This window comes from Symphalangus syndactylus, chromosome 8 (genome assembly GCF_028878055.3).
Source record: "Symphalangus syndactylus isolate Jambi chromosome 8, NHGRI_mSymSyn1-v2.1_pri, whole genome shotgun sequence".
Classification (NCBI taxonomy): domain Eukaryota; kingdom Metazoa; phylum Chordata; class Mammalia; order Primates; family Hylobatidae; genus Symphalangus; species Symphalangus syndactylus.
The window spans coordinates 132,694,406-132,713,506 of NC_072430.2; the positions used below are offsets into that span (position 1 = coordinate 132,694,406).

At 39.9% G+C, this 19,101-nt stretch overlaps 1 protein-coding gene across 5 annotated transcripts in view; it reads right to left on the bottom strand.

Moving 5' to 3' along the window:
* SPHKAP (SPHK1 interactor, AKAP domain containing) overlaps nt 1–19,101 on the bottom strand; it is a 195,162-nt gene that overhangs the window by 29,418 nt on the left and 146,643 nt on the right. For all 5 annotated transcript variants that reach the window (XM_055290859.2, XM_055290860.2, XM_055290864.2 and 2 more), the window contains 4 exons: nt 17,295–17,354; nt 15,220–15,354; nt 11,597–11,852; nt 6,290–10,040 (listed from right to left, as the gene is read on the bottom strand). In XM_055290859.2, the coding sequence (XP_055146834.1) occupies nt 6,290–10,040; nt 11,597–11,852; nt 15,220–15,354; nt 17,295–17,354 (4,202 nt within the window). The remainder of the gene's footprint in view (nt 1–6,289; nt 10,041–11,596; nt 11,853–15,219; nt 15,355–17,294; nt 17,355–19,101) is intronic.

Below are 19,101 nucleotides of genomic sequence, written 5' to 3' on the forward strand. Positions count from 1 at the left end.
CCTTAGAGTTCATTATATTTATTAATTTGTGAGTTTATAACTTTCATCAAATCTTATATTCATGTGTACCTTTAAATCTTTTGGCATATTTATAAGAGATATTTAATCTCTTTATCATGTTTGTTTCCCTTCGCTCAAAGTTCTTGTCTGCTAATTTCATCTTCTCTAATTTCTGGATATGTTTCTTTTGATGATTATACTCCTTATTATGAGTGATATTTTTCTTCTTTGTGTAGCATTTTTTGCTTGGATGTTACATTGCAAGTTTGTTGTTGAGTACTAGATTTTGTTGTCTTTTCTTTAAACAATGTTGAACTTTATTGCAGATTAAATTAGTTTCAGTTCAGCTTGATCTTTTTGATGCTTGCTTTTAAGTTTTGTTAGAACAAGTATAGATTAGCCTTTATTTTTAGGGCTAGTTTAGCTTTAATTCTATGATGTGATGTTTTTAGGGTCTCTACTAAGTACTGTGTGTATGTAACATGGATTCTTCACTCTGGCTAGTTGGGACTAAACATCTTCCAGTACTATGCGAGCTTGTGGCATTGTCCAGCTTACAACTCTCTAGCGTCATAGGGCTGTACCCATAGATTCATGCCTCAGTGTCCAGCAACAGGTCAAGGGGCTTCCTGTGCAGATTCCTCTTCTTTCTCTGCATATCTCCCTCTAGTCTGTGTCTCCTCACCTCATTGTGCCTACTGAACTCTGCTCCAGATTTCCCTCTTGGCATTATTGTCTGAAAAGGCAATCCAGATAGAAAGTGAGGGCAATTATAGGGCTAATCATGTTTGTTTCCCTTCGCTCAATGTGCTGCTTGTTGTACAACGTATGAAATCAGTTGTTTAATTCTGCCCATTAAAAAAATTATTCATGGATGGGCCAGGCACAGTGGCTCATGCCTATAATCCCAGCATTTTGGGAGGCAGAGGCAGGTGGATCACTTGAGGTCAGGAGTGCGAGACCAGCCTGGCCAACATGGTGAAACCCCGTCTCTACTAAAAATACAAAAGAAAAATTAGCTGGGTGTGGTGGCATGTGCCTGTAGTCCCAGCTACTCGGGAGGCTGAGGCAGGAGAATCGCTTGCAGCTGGGAGGCAGAGATTGCAGTGAGCTGAGATGGCACCACTGCACTCTAGCCTGGGTGACAGGGTGAAACTCCATCTCAAAAACAAAAGAAAAAATTTATTCACGGATGGAGGGCAAATTGAGTTTCAATAACTTCATTGTGAGTAGAAACAGAAGTCCTTTCACATTTATCTTTAAAGCTCTCTCTGTAGGTATGCCATTGTGGTTTTGATTTCAATAATTAATATGTTTTTCTATCTAGTGGCTTTTAATTTCATTATACTTTTCGTCTTTGTAGTAGTATTTTATTGATTTTTATATCTACCTTATTCTATTCTGATGGTAGTTTGTTTCTTGCTCCTATTTTGTATGTCTCATTTTTTCCAAATATTAAACATAAGTACTTTACATTCTGTATTTAATAATTCCAGTGTCTGAGAACTTCGATAGGGCTAATTCTGCCTCCTCATGTTTGTGCTGAGTCTTTCTTACAGTGCCTTGATTCCTTGTGTGTCTTTCAGTTTAAGACTCTGAGCTTATACTTGATGGGGCTTTATTTGTTGAAATCCTTTAAGACTGGGCTTAACTCTCCAGAGATTTTACTTTTGTCTCTGCCAAGCTCTCATAGGGTTGTTAACCTGAGATTGCTTTAAGGTAACTTACTGGCTTGGGATTTCCTGGACCACACGTACAATGCAAATTAGAATGTCAAAAATGCATTAGGGTAAGCTGTGGTTAGAAATTCTCAAGGGGATTGTTTTCTCCTCGTATCCAGAGCCTGAATCCTGAAAGATGCCTTTTTTTTTTTTTTTTTAAACAGTTCACTGTTCTGGTGGGTGAACTTTACTGAGGTTGTAACCCTTCAGGATGTGGAAGTCTGCCTCAGTTCCAAGTCTTTACCATTTGCAGACCCTCATTTCCTGGTTTCCACTAGCCTTTAGAAAATGAATTTTTAGGCTACAGAGACTGGTAGATGCCCTCAAGGGCAAGCACAGAGTCAGCTCTAATTTACTACCTTTTCAAATTCTTTCTTTTTTTAACCTCTGAAATTTCTATAATTACTATTGTTAAGATTAGCCTTGCAAATAAGGGTAAATAAAATAATTCCTGAGGATATAGAAACGAGGGTAAATCATAAATGGCAGACAGTTCTGTTTCCATCTCTCTGGAGACGGGGGTGCCAAACATCCAGATCCATGGGGAATATATCACACTTGCTAGTCAATTTTTTTAACTGACAGTAATTGTATCTATTATATGGGGTGTACTGTGATGTTGTCATATAGTTTTACCTTGTGGAATGATTAAGTCACGCTAATTAAAAAATCTAGCACCTCAGATACTTATATTTTGTTGTGGTGAAAACATTTAATATCTAATCTTTTAACAGTTTTGAAATATACAGGCCAGGCACAGTGGCTCACACCTGTACTACCAGCACTTTGGGAGGCTGAGGTGGCAGGATCACTTGAGCCCAGGAGTCTGAGACCAGTCTGGGCAACAGAGTGAGATCTCCATCTCCACAAAAAAATTAAAAAATTGGGTGGGCATGGTGGTACACACCTATAGTCCCAGCTGCTTGAAAGGCTGAGATGGGAGGATTGCTTGAGCCCTGGAGGTTGGGGCTGCGGTGAGCCGTGGTTGCACTACAGCACTCCAGCCTGGGTGACAGAGTGAGACGCTATCTCAAAAAAAAAAAAAAAAGAAAAAAGAAATATACAATGCATTTTTATTCATTACATTCATCATTCTGGGCAATAGATCACTAAAGCTTATTTGCTTGTCTTAAAAAAAAAAAGATCAGCTTCATACTTAAAAGGATGTTAATTATACTTAATCCAGGATTTCTAGGTGATTCATAGTGGAACATTTTTCAGGCTGGCTAGATCACCATAATGCTTATAATCCAAGTCTTTCACTCTAGTTCTTCCTACGGCTGGCACCTTCTCTTCGTTTAGGTCTTATCTCAATGCCAACATCCTAAGTATCCACTTTCCCTAGCAGTTATTTGCTACCACATTACTTTTTATTTTTTCTCTCATCACACTGTACAATATTTTTTTCAAAAGGTTTTCCTATGTAGTCTCCCTGTCTCTCCCACTAGTGTGTAAGAACTATGAGAGTAGATATCAAGTCTTTCTATTTTCTTCTGTGTTTTCAGCCCCAAGGCCAACTGCTTGTCAGAATAAGCACTCAAATATTTGTTGGATGAATAATTTTTTTTTCTTGAAGCAAATATAAATGGATACACAACCTAAAATATGTTTCTAAAACTTAAGATTATGTCAGTAAGTACAGCATGTGAATGCTCAGAATTGTCAGTTGTTGTTTATACTTTGTGGTCTCAACTTATCAAGAAGTCCAATAAATTCTGAAGTTGTTATTCTTTTATCAAAAAAGTAAGAAGTGATTTTTATTTCAATATATTGAACGCAAATAACTTTTTTTAAAGTAAGAATCATGAAAACATGCCTAAAGAAAGTAGCCTAAAATTATTTTCAGGACATGACACCTCCCCATCTCCAAACAAAATTAAGAGTGCATATGCCACTTACCTTATTCATGTGTAAGAGAGTAGAACTGTTTCACAGAGAAGAGAGTTTTGTACTTAGCTATTTGACTAATCAAATCCCATAACATCTCTGAGCTTAGAAAATGTGATCTAAATATGGTTAATTTTCCCTCTAGCAAATCCTGGAAATCCTCTTTTTAAATAAAATCCTCGTAATGTTTATAAGATATTACTTTTTCTTTTTTTTTTTTTGAGACAGAGTCTTGCTGTGTCACCCAGGCTGGAGTGCAGTGGCACGATCTCGGCTCACTGCAACCTTCACCTCCCAGGTTCAAGCAATTCTCTGCCTCAGCCCCCTGAGTAGCTGGGATTACAGGTGCCCACCACCACAGCTGGCTAATTTTTGTATTTTTAGTAGAGACTAAATATGGGGTTTCACCATCTTGGCCAGGCTGGTCTTGAACTCCTGACCTCGTGATCCATCTGTCTTGGCCTCCCAAAGTGCTGGGATTACAGGCATGAGCCACCGCGCCCAGCTTTTAAGATAATTCTTTTGGAAAAAATTTCCTGGAATAAGGGCAATCATATATCCTAACTCCAAACAGCAATGACAACAACCAAAAAGCAAGCATTTATTACAAGAGACGAGGCCCTGAGTTGAGAGATTTATGTGCATTTCCTTATTAAAACCTTAAAGATCCTTTTATAAGATAATTATTATTCCCACCTATAGGTGAGTAAACTTTGGTAAACACAGAAGTTGCTCATAGTTACCAGGTTAGTGAAATCCATGTTCTTTAATAATTCTTTATATTGTTCCACAAAGAAAAACATTTTCAATATTTAGTTCTTATGTTTTGGAAGCACATGTAGGTCTTGAATTTCTAGGGTTGATGACTCCACATTCTTTCTTGTTTTATTGGTGGAAAACCAAACCGGAAATCATGATTTGAGAGGGTGTGTTCTTGGGTCATTCCACGTAATACAAACCTAAGTCATTTGGGGACTTTATTCATACATATTTCCAATATATTTTGGAAATAGCATTGAATTGTACCTATTTTAAGGATAATATCGGTGACATTTAATTCATAATTGTGTAATGAATTTTATTCAACTTCAGTGACAATTGCTATTCGATCTCAGCCTACAACCCTAAATCTTTTTGAACTACTATTTCATGAACGTTCCCTAACTAGTCACTCTTTGGTTAAAAATCTCAGCTGGGTTTAAGATATCTGTGTTAAAGAAGACTCCAAGTCAGGCATCTGGATTCTCTAAGAAGGGTTTTCCCTTTTCTTGTATTTCAGGTTAAGGTAATTCTAAAGAATTACACATGAGCTAATTTGTTTCTTTAACTCTGATAGCTTTAAAAAATTTGTAATTCTCCATGTGACCTAGATAAAATGCTTTGATGAATATTGTCTGTAGCTGGAGAACTACTGATATATAAAAATATGTCTTTTTGGTTAGCTCTGCCTACATCATTTGATTTAGCTTTGTGTTCTTTTGCTTTTACGTTTCCATGCTTTCTCCTTATTCTTCCAGGATTTCATACAATTGGAAAGTTAAGTTCTTAGTACTGAGTGGCTAAAAAAGAAATATTTAAATCCACCTAGACACTAGGTACCAAATACACTAAACCATAACCACACCAGTAATGATGCCCTCTAATGGGGAGCACTGGTATCTGAGGATGAATCCCTTCTTCCCTGGTGGAAGTGAAAAAGTATCAAGGATTTTCAGAGAGCTGCTGAAATTTGATGAAGGCTGTGTTCAACTTGTTGACTGCCACTCTTGGTAAATAATAAACAATATAGGCAGATGTCTCTGAAAAGACTTCTCCAACTTAGGTTTTCCAAGGCCAGTAGCTTAATTTTTTATTTTGTTTTCCTGTTTTAACTACAAACCAAAGCTAAAGAAATGATACAGTGGTCTCATATTCAAGAATCTGATAAATTTTCTACAGAAAATATAAGTTGTAAAAGGAATGGAGAGTTCTTTAAGCAGCCTCAGAGAAATTATTACCTTGCGTCAAATTCAAAACGGATTGTCAACTACGTCATAATTTTCTGGAAAAGGCTGTTTAAATAACAATACTTCAGTGTTGCTTTGCATTTACACTGCCAGAATTATACCAGGCATCTAAGGCCAGCCCTTGTGGGACACAGTGTCCTTGGCAAGATCTTTAGAAAAAGCCAGAAAACAAAAACAGAAAGCAAAACTTGAAAGGAGAGACTCTACGGAGAAGAAAAATGAGAGGAGAGAAAAACGATGCCAAAATATTTAATGTCAAATGCCAATACTAATATTTATTTAAATTTAACTGTTTTCAAATGAATAAGTTGCATCATTTATTATTAATATTATTGCATCATATATTATTATTATTTGCTTAAAAATTGCCATGAATGAATTTTAAAAGGTAGGAAACCATAGGAGATTAATTTTAACGGGAGGAATGATATCTTACTTCTTTGGTTATATAGATGAATTTAATTTGTTTCGGAGATTTTAAGAAGAAATTTACTTTCAACTCTCTACCATAAATGCATATTAACCTAGGAGGTCATTTTTTTTTTTTTTTTTCGGTCGTGAAAATTTAGTTCTTGCACCAATCAAATCCTTTATGTCTAAAATTTAGACTAAACACTGATTAAGATGCAAACTCCAGTCACATGCACCCTATGTAGTCTAAGACTATTCACTCACCTATGGATCTGACAAGTGCTCAGGGCTGTGTCTCCACCTCTCACCACATCGGGGATGTTTTTGTCATTCGAATGCTCTTCTACTTCCTCTAGGAGGCTGCTTTTGGAAAGGAAGGGTTCAGGTTCCCCAGCACAGGCTTCTCTCTGATCTGTTTCAATCTGAATCAAAGGCACTTCCCTCGAGCAAAGTGATTGCCTTTTGTGGTTTATTGGTACAGGGTCCTGGCCCGAGGAAGTTTCTTTTTTAGAATCTAAAGGGCTGTGGTTTGTAAGAGAAGCAGTTTTGCTCAAAGATGACACTGGGGGCTGTTTACATTCGGTAACAGAGTCTTTCCTCGGGCAATCGAGAGACTCTTGAACAAGCAGAGTTGGCCCACTGCACATCCTGCTCGCTGCTAATCTATTTGCACACTTCTCTGCTTGCGAGGGAGAGCCACCAGAAACAGACTCAGTGTCAGCTTCCCCCACATCCTCCAGAATGATTTTGTTCTTGCGCATGAGAGCCTCAATGGAGCTAGCCCACGTTTCATGAATTAACATGTTCGTGATGTGGTCAGTCCCACCTCTCCGATACAAGCAAGAGTCAGATTTGCAGAGACCGGATGAGGACGCGCTACTGACCGGCTGCACGCTTAGGAAATCTTGTGGGCAGTTCTGAGCAAAGCCATCTAAAGAGTTGGCTTTGATGGGCATATTCACTGTCAGCCTGGAGCACAGGGATCTGCTGTCTGGCATGGACGACTGTCTGTGGCATACTGGGGATCGCAGAGAAGGAGACAGCAGGCCGGCTGTCCAACCCTGGCTGCTCCGTCTGGAGGAGGCGCTTTCTCTGCTGTCTCTTTCGATGTCCCTCAGCATGTACCTGTAGAACTCCTCAGTGATGCTCTCTGTGCTGGACTGCTTGGAGGGACAGCTAGGCCTCACACTGAGGTGGTCACTTTTCCGGCACGCCTGTTGCATGGCTGAGCTCAGAATGCTGCTGGCGTTCTTGCCAGCATAGTAATCCAGCAGTAACTCAAATCCTCTCCCCTCATTTTCCATCTGGTTCACCATGAACCTGGAAAACTCATCGGTGATGCTCTCACAGCTCGACTGCTTGGAGACAGAGCTGGCCCTGCTGACCGGCTGGCTCAGCGTGCTCACTAAGCCCAGGCTGTTGACATAGGCCCTGGTCTCGGAGTCTTCCTCAGGAATGCTTTCGCAGCTGGAGGTCTTCAGCCGGCTCCACCTGTCGCCACTCAGTAACCGATTCCGGGGATAGCCCTGCGCCTGCCACATGCCTTCCACCATAGAGAACTCTGTTAGGTTCATGATCTTGGCTGCCACTTCATTGGCAAAAAGATTGACAGAATCTGGGACATCTTCAAGGTTCATGGACTCATCCACAACCCTGTTCATCAGCTTTTCTTTAAGCTCAGGGTGCTCGTCCGTCTTCCTCTTGATCTCACTGAGCCGGGGCGGCTTGTGTTTCCTCAGAGCGGCCCCGCTCCCCTGGCCCTCTTTCTTCCTCTTCAAGGATCGGCAGGGTACGTTGGGTGTCATCAGAAACTCATTCCCTCTTTTCCATGCACAAAACCAGGGTTGTTTTCCACTGGAGTTTTCAAGGCAAATCGCTGCAATTTCAGTTGCCATGGAGACGACCGTGTCTGCTAATTCTTCCGCAAAGTCTGTAACGCAGTAGATGTCTGGATGCTTTGTTTGAAGCGTGGATTGAGCAGGAAGCAGCAAGTCATCCCCTAACAAGGACAGGTTGACTTGAATTTCGTTGATGCGAGATGTGGCACAGTTGTACTTTTCTTGGGTGTTTGGGTGGATACTGTCCTCAGCCTCCTGGGAACCACTTCTGGACTGGCCGACCCTCGGGGACCTTTGTCCTTCGGAAGAGGCTCTGCATTCATTCTCACTGTGATGAGGGCTTTTGGTATCCTCTCCTGCTGTTCCTTTCAGATATATTTCCTTGGAGTATGTTGTAGCAGTCGAAGAATTGGGCACTCTGTGACTACGTGATAATTCTGACTGCAGTGTGGGGTTCTTGAAGAGGCCTGGCCTCACTCCACCCTTGTCTTGTTTTGAATACATGCCATCCACAAGATTGTTGATGACAAGACTCGTGTTGTGTGAATTGCTAAGTGGAGAGCTGCTGGAGGATTCAGTGGCTTTTGTCCAAGCTTGACTAGCACCCGGATCAGATGGCTGGCAGTCTGGTTCTGTCTCCCTCCTTCTGATGGTCTCCTTAGAAAGGACAGCAGGACATTCACCAAGCCGTACAATATGACTCATCTTCTTAAACGTGAAGCATATCACATCTAAAAGCAGTTGACTTGTACTTTCCATTAAGGTGTCTAGAATTTCAGATGAATGCCTGTTGTCATTGGGGTCGATTATCATATTTTTGTGGTGAACTTCGTCAATGGAGTGCCTCAGGATAACATTGGACAGGGTATGTGCCAGTTCATTCCTGAGGACATTTTCTGAGCACAGGGTCTGAGACTTTGAAGCAGTTTCCATGATTCTCCTGTTCATGGAGTCCAGAAAGTCTCCAATGCTGCTGTAGGTATCAGGCCTTGTTAAAACCAGAGCAGCCTCCTTGAGCAATCCCTCAGCAATGGCTTCCTTGCCAAGCTCCATGCTTGCTAAACTACAAAGTGGGGGCATGGCTTCAGAAGCCTCAGCTGCAGGCGAGAGGCCACCACTTGGAGCCACTGAGCACGTCACCTCTTCTCTTTCACCCAGACCACAGACAGCCACGGCACTGACCACCTGAGTCATGCCACACAAAGCAGATGGAAAGGAGTACTCATTGATGGAAGGTTCCTTGAGTCCTTGGGGTGCTTGAGTTTGCAGCGCACCACTGCCCCCTAGGGGAAAGTTTGAGTCCACTTGCTCCATTTTGAGTCTTTCTGTGGCCTGTGGACTGGAAATGGTTCCAATCACAGTGGCTGCACAAGCTAACGCCACTTCTAGAGCACTCTGGGGTTGTCTGCTGGAGTTCTCTCCAGAGAGGATGCTTGAGGTTTCAACAGAGACTTCCATCTCAGGCCATGAGGAGATGCCTGGCTGTGGGGTAGCATCACTGCCATCTGGACTCTGAACAACGACGATTTTGGGGAGCTCATTCCATGACCGAGAAACCACTGTATCTTTTGTGGAATAGCAACTGGGAAGCAGAGAACTTCCTACAGAAACACTGACTGCAGATTCCTGGGGTAATGTGGGCTGAGACTGAGATAATCTAATAAATGCATCCTGCAGCACGGATTCTGCTAAATTTGTAGCATACTTGCCAGCGGTGACTTCTCCATCTTGTATAGGAGGGAGAGCGTTTCTTGTGTCTTCATGATCTCCTGGGTTTAGGTTGCTTCTCTGCTCTGCCACAGCACATGCAGAAGGTACATCTTTATCCATCATGGAGAAATAAGCATCTTTTGGAATATACAGTGCCTGTGATTTTTCCATTTCACCTTTAAAAGCTTCTGAATAATAATAATGTGTGGCTTGTCTCTCATTCCCCACAGCTTCACTTTTCCACTGTGATGGCTTGGCTGAGGGATCTAGACTCTGCAAGGCTGTGTTCTTTGTTAGGTTTTCTGGAGATCGTTCTGTTTTAATCAATGGTGTGGGATATTTGTTGATGTATTTGTCTTCCAAAGCATAAAGCCACTTTTCCTTGTTGTAATTCCATTCCTCCTGGGTGGCTCCCTTTAGCTGTTTACTTTCCAAAACATTGGCTGAGACATTTATATTTTCATAACCTAGTGAGGAGAAAATGAGGGGCACTATTACTTTTTGGATAGCAGGTTACCATAAGTCTTAAGTAATAATTACTTTCTAAAAATAAAGCATCAATAAAGACACATGCACACGTATGTTTACTGCGGCACTATTCACAATAGCAAAGACTTGGAACCAACCCAAATGTCCATCAATGATAGACTGGATTAAGAAAATGTGGCACATATACACTATGGAATACTATGCAGCCATAAAAAAGGATGAGTTCATGTCATTTGTAGGGACATGGATGAAGCTGGAAACCATTATTCTCAGCAAACTATCACAAGGACAGAAAACCAAACACCGCATGTTCTCACTCATAGGTGGGAATTGAACAATGAGAACACTTGGATGCAGGGTGGGGAACATTACACACCAGGGCCTGTTGTGGGGCGGGGGGAGTGGGGAGGGATAGCATTAGGAGATATACCTAATGTAAATGACAAGTTAATGGGTGCAGCACACCAACATGGCACATGTATACATATGTAACAAACCTGCACGTTGTGCACATGTAGCCTAGAACTTAAAGTATAATAAAAAAATAAAAAATAAATAAATAAAAATAAAGCATCAACTTTTTTCCCCCTTCAAGAATAACAGTTTGAATGGTTTTCCTCAAGAAAAATGAATCTGAAAAGGCTTTCAAATTTCATGATAAAATGCCACCCAACAAAATGGCTTTCCATATGGGATACAAATGCAAGTAGGAGGTGTTTGAGGGCTGAGGGCTGCCACCATTTTTCAGGGGAAAGCAACCCAGATAGTTGGATCTTAGAGCTTCCCATTGGGTACAGAAGGAGAAGGGAGGATGTTTACAGCAACCTCAGTAGTGGGACTTGTTGGAAAGATTTGTTCTAAAGTTTGCATGAGACTTGTCCCAGGGACAGTGGCAACAACATCTGGGGTACCCTTCCTCTGTGGCTAAAAGTGGGGAGGAGGAACGCATTGTTCATTGAGCTCTGTGAATGGGTCAACAGGAAGAGCTGAAGAAAGGGGTACTAAGCACTTTCCTGGATTATCTCTTTCTGTCTTCACAAAAATCATTAGCTATAGGCATGATCGTACTCCCAAATTAGACAAAGCAACTAGGCTAGGAAACATTAGATAACTGGCGCCAGATCTCACAGCCTCAATCTGGCAGTGCTGGGATTCAAATCCAGGCTGGTCCAACTTGGCTTCAACTAATATATGGCTTTTATGGAAGTCTTAGGGAAGTTAACTTTCCTCCCAGTGATAGCCTCCATCTCTTGGCAGGCAGGAGGAGTTTCCTTTAAAGTACACAAATTCCCTTCACTATCCCTAAGGCATCTTTTGGGAGTCTGGATCCATCCAACCATTAAGTCTGCCACGTGCGTTTGTCAGTATCTTCACCAGCGTTCTCGTATCCTCCTTCCTTCCTTCCTTACAATTCAGCAAGTAAAGATTGTGATGTGTCAGCCAAACTGATGTGGCCTGGAACTTTTTTGAAATCTCGCCCAGACATTTTTATATGGGGACTAATTTCAGGAGGCACTAATTGGAAAGTTCTCACCGTTCCTAGATTCGTCCACCTCGCTTTCCTCCTCCAAGTGCTCAGAAGCGGTGAGAAAGTCTTCCTCGATTGAGGATAAGGAACAGTTCGTGTCATCCTCCAGTTTCAAGATGTTTGTTTCCAGGTGGAGCTGTCGCTCCTGCACCAGTTCCAGACCGATCAGAAATTTGTTGATTTCAAAGATGATGCAATTGGTACTGTTTGGTCTGTTCCCTCTTGCACATTGGACCAAGCAGATATCTGGCAGCCAAGGGCACTAAAAGTGGAGAGAAAAGAAGGCATTTATTCAAAAGGGAAAATAAAAGACTATTGCCTCTGACCTTTCCTTTTTCACCAAGCTCTCCTGTTAATAGGAGTGGGGACCTTTAAAATATTTGAAAGGTCTTCTGGGATTATATTAATAAACTACTCGAAAAAAATTCAAGTGATGTTTGGGAACACAAAGTACCTAGGAAAAAGCCTGACTTAGGGGAAAATAGATCGGCTGTATCACATATTTTAGTTTCCCTTGGTTAAAGCAAAAATTCAACTGGGCAAAGTTAAACAGGCAAAGAAGATTTTTATTCGAGGCTATTAAAGTAGGGAAGAGAGGCCAGAATTAAGTTGGACCACAACTCCACTGAAACAAAAGGCAATAGGGTTTTTAAGGGCTAGAGTGACGGGGGAGATCATAGGTCATCTGTGTTTGATAATTGGCTTTACCAAAGAAACAGTAAACTTTCTTGTATCTTTATGACAGGAGGTAGTTTTACAACCTGGAGCAAGATGTCCACTGAAGTTAGGTTCTTACGCTCCCATAAAGACTGGGGACTTTAAGGGAACTATCTTCCTTGATGATTACATTTCAAAGAGACAGCTCCCAGGTCCTTGAGAAAGACATTTCTGGGTATAAAGCTGGCAAGAGGCTTTTACAAAAGGATTTACATCTCAAAAAGGCAGAGGAGGAATTTACAATTATAAATTTTCTAGATTAAATGCTCTAAGAAAAGGGAAGTCAGGGTCTAGAGTCAGGAAGGAGCGTGTCTAAATTTTGGTCAAGCTGAAGGGAATGTCAGTGCTGTCTTGGTTACCTCTCTTGATTAAATTGAGTCCCAGTTTCTCAGACCAGTATCTTTCTCTGCCTTGAAGATACTCAGTAAAACCTCTACTAGTACTTCAGATGTACAGTAAGTGTTCTATCAACTAGTTAGATTCTATAATTTGTATTGCTTATCTGAAGAAGCAGTCAACATGAAATTAAATGAAATCCATAGGAAGTGAACTAATTATCTCTAAAAGACCAGCGTATGGGAAAAACAGTGATAAAGAGGCCCAAATTATAGAATCATGTACTAATTAGACCTGTTAATTCTGTTCAGTTCTAGGGTTACAAACCATATCCTCATTTTCCACTACACATTGTCACTATTCATATTATTTATTGCTCATTGGAATAGTAATAAAAGGTTCTAATAATTCTAGGAGAGATGATTATAAAATGAAAAATTCAATCCTTCTCCAAGGGGTTTAGGAATCCCCTGGGGGCTCAAAAATAGAATTTCCCTATATGCATATGTGATTAGGTCTATTTTTCAAAGAAGGTGGTCCATTGCCTTGCTTTTCTAAGTGTGGGTATGGACCTGCAGCCATGGCATGACCTGGGAGCTTGTTGGAAATATTTACTCTCAGGCCTCAACCCAGATCTACTCAATCAGAATCTGCGTTTCCAAGCAATCTGTTGGAGATACGTACATCCATTAGCATTTGAGACACACTGGTCTATAGCTTTTACTGAATTCACAAAGTATCTGTGATCCCCCGAATGGACAGGAACTGCTGTTGTAGAGTAAGCAGAAGTTGGCTTAATTTTCTTTCCACTGAGTTTAGACACACTACACTAAACTGAAACTTACCCGGTATTTTCCGAGTGCCTATTGTATGCAAATTATGCAAGGAGGTGCTAACATGAATCAGACAATTGCCCTGGGGAGAAGGGCACACTATACTATCAGTGAGTCAACCTCATCAGAGTCCAAGTGATTCACATGGAGTTGATTCACCTCCAGCTCCAGGGGTGATCATGTGACTCAAGCCTGGCCAATCTGAACAATGCATTCCTTGGGTCATAGTGATTGGTTCAGAAATGGGCATGTGACATATGAGAGCCAATAGGATGCAATGAGACTTTTGCTGAAAAACACCTGGAAATGACGTCCCATTCACTCGTTCCGGACTTGAACCCAAAGAGATTTTGCTTCCTTGTGGGAGGAGCTTGTCTGATAATGGGGCCAACGGAGAGAAAACAGGAAAGAGGCCACAAGAGAAAAATCCATGTCTTGATGACATTGTTTAAGTCCCTAATCTACTCCTGGATTTTTCTGATTACATGAAACAATATGTTCTCTTTTTGCTTAAGCTAATTTTCTGCCATGTTAAATTAAGAAACCTAACTGGGATTAATCAGGGTCTAGTAAGTTAAACTCAAGGTCAAGTCCAATTAATGTCAATACCAATTTTCATAGAGATATTGAAAGAAAGCTGGAATTTCTCAGTAATACCTGTACTTGCCAAAAGCTAGGAAAAGTGTTCTATAATGCAGAGGCAGTTGTTTTTTTTTTAAATCTGTGAATTCTAGAAAGAAAACGGGAATAAAGTCTTCACTCTCAAAGATATAATATACAATTATTTGACAAGCCACAAATTACCTAGGATTCATGTAAAATTTATAGGACACAAGCTTTGTTAGTAGCTACAAAGTCAGGGAGATGTGATTACCTGGAAATAAAGCCTCCTCGTTTATTAATTGATTTATCACACTGTATTATGTTTCTCGAAATTTGGAGACTTTTGGGCTTTTTGAGATTTTGAAGAGTTGAAGGATAAAAGAAGACTTAAAAAATTGACAGTGAAATTAAAACCCAAGGAAGAATAATTTGTGGAAAACAAATGCTCATCATTTTAATCTGGAGCTGTTATATATCACTGTAATGTATGTTATGTGTATTTTTCTTGTAAATTAATTAAACAATTTTACTTACATATCTTCAAGTAAATAATGTTATAGTGATTTATATAATAGGAGCGAACATGAGTGCACGGAATGATAATAGTAGTATTTTAGTTACTGTTTATTTTTAATAACATTTGTTTTGGAGGAGGGATATTTTATTCGTTGGGCCTAAGACACTCTCTTTCCATCCTTGAAGCTGCCATCCTGGATTTACTAGCTTGGCTAGTTTGGTACCTCCTAAGGAATACATAACATCTGAAAGATGATATTGTGGGATTCTGAAATAGAATTTTCGTACTGCTCCTAAAAGAGAAGATGATTCTGTTTTTGTTTATCCAGTAGATTTGTAGAAAACAAAGCTAAGTAACCAATGCCTACTCTATCTGCTCTAGTTCAAATACAACTTAGGAATTTGAGAAGATAATAGAAATTAGGAGTTGATGTAAGAAAAGCTCTGTCAAACTTTAAGTGGTGATATTTAAGAGAAATACAAATGCAGACTTCTCAAATATAAAGACACTTTGATTCCTATGTTACAGAAGCTTATGTGTAGCATCTGTTTGGGGTTTACACTGATCTGTGCTGAGCTAACTATAGATGTAAGTGAATGGCTTAACAAGAACTTATATCTTACCTGTGAAACTTCAAAATCTGCCTGGAGATTTCCAGAGGCTAACCCACTCAGGACGACAATTTCATTTTCTTTTGGTTGTTGGACATTCATGGAACTGATAAGTTTTGGAAGATCTGGTGAAATGTTCACCAGTTTCTGTAAAGCAAGAATCTTTATTAGTTTAGCTGATTTCTTTTCACCAAATACTACTCACAAACTACTTTACCTTCAGAAATAATACTCATAACTGCTCATACATATAGATTGCCTAATCTACTAAGATTCTTACTAGAAGAAATTTTATAAAATGGAAGCATGCAAGTTTAGATTGAAAGAGAAAATACAAGTTTTAAAAACTCTTTAGTTCTACATTTTACAAAAGTAAAAATTTTACACAGTAAACATTATGATAGTAATTACTATCATACCATGTATAAACAGTAACTTGGAAAGATTTTCCCTTTTAAGACCTTGCATAAAAGATTTTTTTTTAACTAATAATCTTCTGATATGGCTTGGCTCTGTGTCCCCATCCAAATCTCATCTTGTAGCTGCTATAATTCCCATGTGTTGTGGGAGGGACCTGGTGGGAGATGATTGAATCCTGGGGGCGAGTCTCTCCCACACTGTTCTTGTGATAGTGAATGGGTCTCATGAGATCTGATGGTTTTAAAAAGTGGGAATTTTTCTGCACAAGCTCTCTCTTTGCCTGCTGCCATCCACATAAGATGTGACTTGCTCCTGCTTGCCTTCCATCATGATTATGAGGCTTCCCCAGCCAGGTGGAACTGTAAGTCCAATAAACCTCTTTCTTCTAAGTCCAATAAACCTCTTTCTTATGTAAATTGTCCAGTATCGGGTATGTGTTTATCAGCAGCATGGAAATGGACTAATACCTCTTTTTTTTCTAATTTTCAAGAATAATAATTAATAAAATTTGACTAGCATTGATTTTACTCTATGTACTAAGCACTATGCTAGAGCCTGTATATATGTTAAATCTGACTACATTTAATCTTCACAATAACCCTATATGGATTAGGTACCATTATTCCTTTCATGTTATACACAAGTAGCCTCAGGACCAGGCCCAGTAACTTGCACAGTTCATGTAGCTAAATCAGTACCAAGGTGTCTGTATGCTCTTAGCCATAGCAGATGATTATTTCAAATCACTCACATAAACTCTTCAAACACACTACTCTTAGATGCCAACTTGCTTTGGCCCTCCCTGCTCTCTCTTTGATGGACTCTGCACCGTAATTCTATCAAATACAATTGTATGTGCAATTTCTTTTGAAAATTCCATAGTACTACACAGATGATGATATTTGGGGATCGGTGAAAATTTGTAATAAATTAGCTGTGTAGGAAACTGGGTTTGAGATGCTTGAAGTGCAGCATTGTCAATATGGGAATAACTGTCAATAACCGAGTAATTCCAGGTCTACTGTTCTGTGAAAATCAAGTGGCAAATCGTGTGCTGTTATACATTAAACAGTATTACACCAAATGGTAAATTCAAACCATTGTCAGCTTTTGGCATGGAATGGCAACCTTATTACAGCACTTAATTCTTCCCATTGTATCAGCAGGCTCTAGTTCCAGAGGACTGAATAGATCTTCAAGTCCTTGCATACTGTCAAGCATTTACATCAGGGCCCTCACTGCCTTGGATGTGCTTGGGGAATTTTAGCTGCAACAGGATGCAAAAAGTTCAAGCCAAGGGTACAGGTAAAGCATTTGATGAAAGCAGCAGGAAGAAGCAAATCTGAGAGACAGAGGGGAAGGTTGGCTGGTATCAGCAGGTTTTGGAAAATTCTTAGAAGTCATCTACAAATAGCCATTTTAAGGCACTGTTGGGCAAGAGGATGTGTGCCTGTTCGGACAGTTCTGCCTACATGGGAAAGCAAGTTTCACAAACGTAAAAAGGGCAAATGGTAAAGGGTAAGTGCTAGGGAAAGGGTCAGGGAAATGGCCTGTAATGAAACGATCTAACTAAAGAGTCTCCTACAAAATGAGCACTATTTACAGATGAAATCAAGTTGGTTAGTCCTTGTAATGACCTCCCGGACAGCTTGAGTTTCAAATGTTACCTGTTGCAGGTGCTCTGTACTGCATTCATCCTTGTTCACATCAAGATTCACAAAGCAAACCTGGGAAAGAGGGCAAAAATAGTACATTAAAGTCAAAAACCTGACTGTCTTTTTAGAAGAAAGAAAGCAGGAATCAATTGGGGCAAATGCTTTGGGAGTCTTCCACATCTTAGACAGTTTGGTATAGAAATAGTCATTTCAGGCCGGGCGCGGTGGCTCATGCCTGTAATCCCAGCACTTTAGGAGGCCAAGGCGGGCGGATCACAAGGTCAAGAGATCGAGACCATCCTGGCCAATATGGTGAAACACTGTCTCTACTAAAAATACAAAAATTAGCTGGGTGTGGTGGCAGGCACCTGTAGTCCTAGCTACTCGGGAGGCTGAGGCAGGAAAATTGCTCGAACCCGGGAGGCGGAGGTTGCAGTGAGCCAAGGTCATGCTCACTCCAGCCTGGCGACACAGTGAGACTACATCTCAAAAGAAAAAAAAAAATGAAAAAAGAAAGAAAAAAAGAAATAGTCATTTCACTTTTGAGCCTCTAAATAGCTCTCCAACACCCTACTCAGCTTCCCACTGGTTACAACAAATACCCTCTTCCTTTCATGGCCCAACATACTAAAAAAGTCTGCTTGTATTAGAGCCAATAGAACAGTTACAACAAAATCTTCAAGTTTATAAGGTGTTATCAAATCTCATGAAATAGGAAAAATAACTTTTCATGCTCTAAGTCTCTTTTTGTAATTGCAATAAATACTTTTCTCTATTTTCTCCTTTCTTCTTCTCATTTTTGCTCCTTTTCTCTACCCACTTTTAATGTAGTGCATAATAAACCAGGACTCCTCTTTGCCACATTGTTTTAGTTCCTTTTACTTTATTTAACCTTGTTGTACAATTTGCTTCTTTGTTAGCTATCTTGGATAAACATCTGAATGGGTTAGTCTAAAAACAATAGCCATAATATTAAACAATAAATCTGAACAACAATGAAACATTGTTATAAAGTCATATGTTGCATAATGAACAATATTTTGGTCAAGGACTGATCACATATACAACAGTGGTCCTTTAAGATTATAATACCGTATTTTTACTGTTTTCACCTTTTCTATGTTTACATATGTTTAGATATACAAATACTTAATGATTGTGTTTCAGTTGCCTGTGGTATTTAGGACAGAAACATGCTGTACAGGTTTATAGCCTAGAAGTAATAGGTTATACCATATAACCTAGAGGTACAGTAGGCTATGCCATCTAGACTTGTCTAAGTACAGTCTATGATGTCCAAACAGTGACAAAATCACCTAATCATGCATTTCTTATAACATGTCCCCAACAGTAAGTGACTCATGCCTGTAATTTAAATCCCAAATATATCACACAGTTAGAAAACTACTATAAGCATTCAGATGGAGTTGGAGAAAAGAAAAAGTTTTCAAAGAGGTTAGCTATGTTTTTGAAAGATAAAAAGACTTTTGTTGGGTAGGCAATGGGTGGGGACCATCACTAGTGGGTTGGGTTGGACAGACAGCATGATTAATACTTTGAGGTGAGAAAGTGTAACACTGTCAAGCCACAGGGAATAAGAGAATCTGATTGCAGGCAGGCCTAGAGGAAGGGAAGTGTTGGTAATTAGGTCTACTTAGGTTTGTGCTAAATGAGAAAATGCAAATGAGGTTCTCTAATACTTTGCTAGCAATCATCCAAAGGTTTTTATTTCTAACTAGTTGATTTGATGATACAAAACTGAGAACATTAATTACCTGGAATTTAGTTAGACATTTGAACTTTCAGATGCCTGCAAATA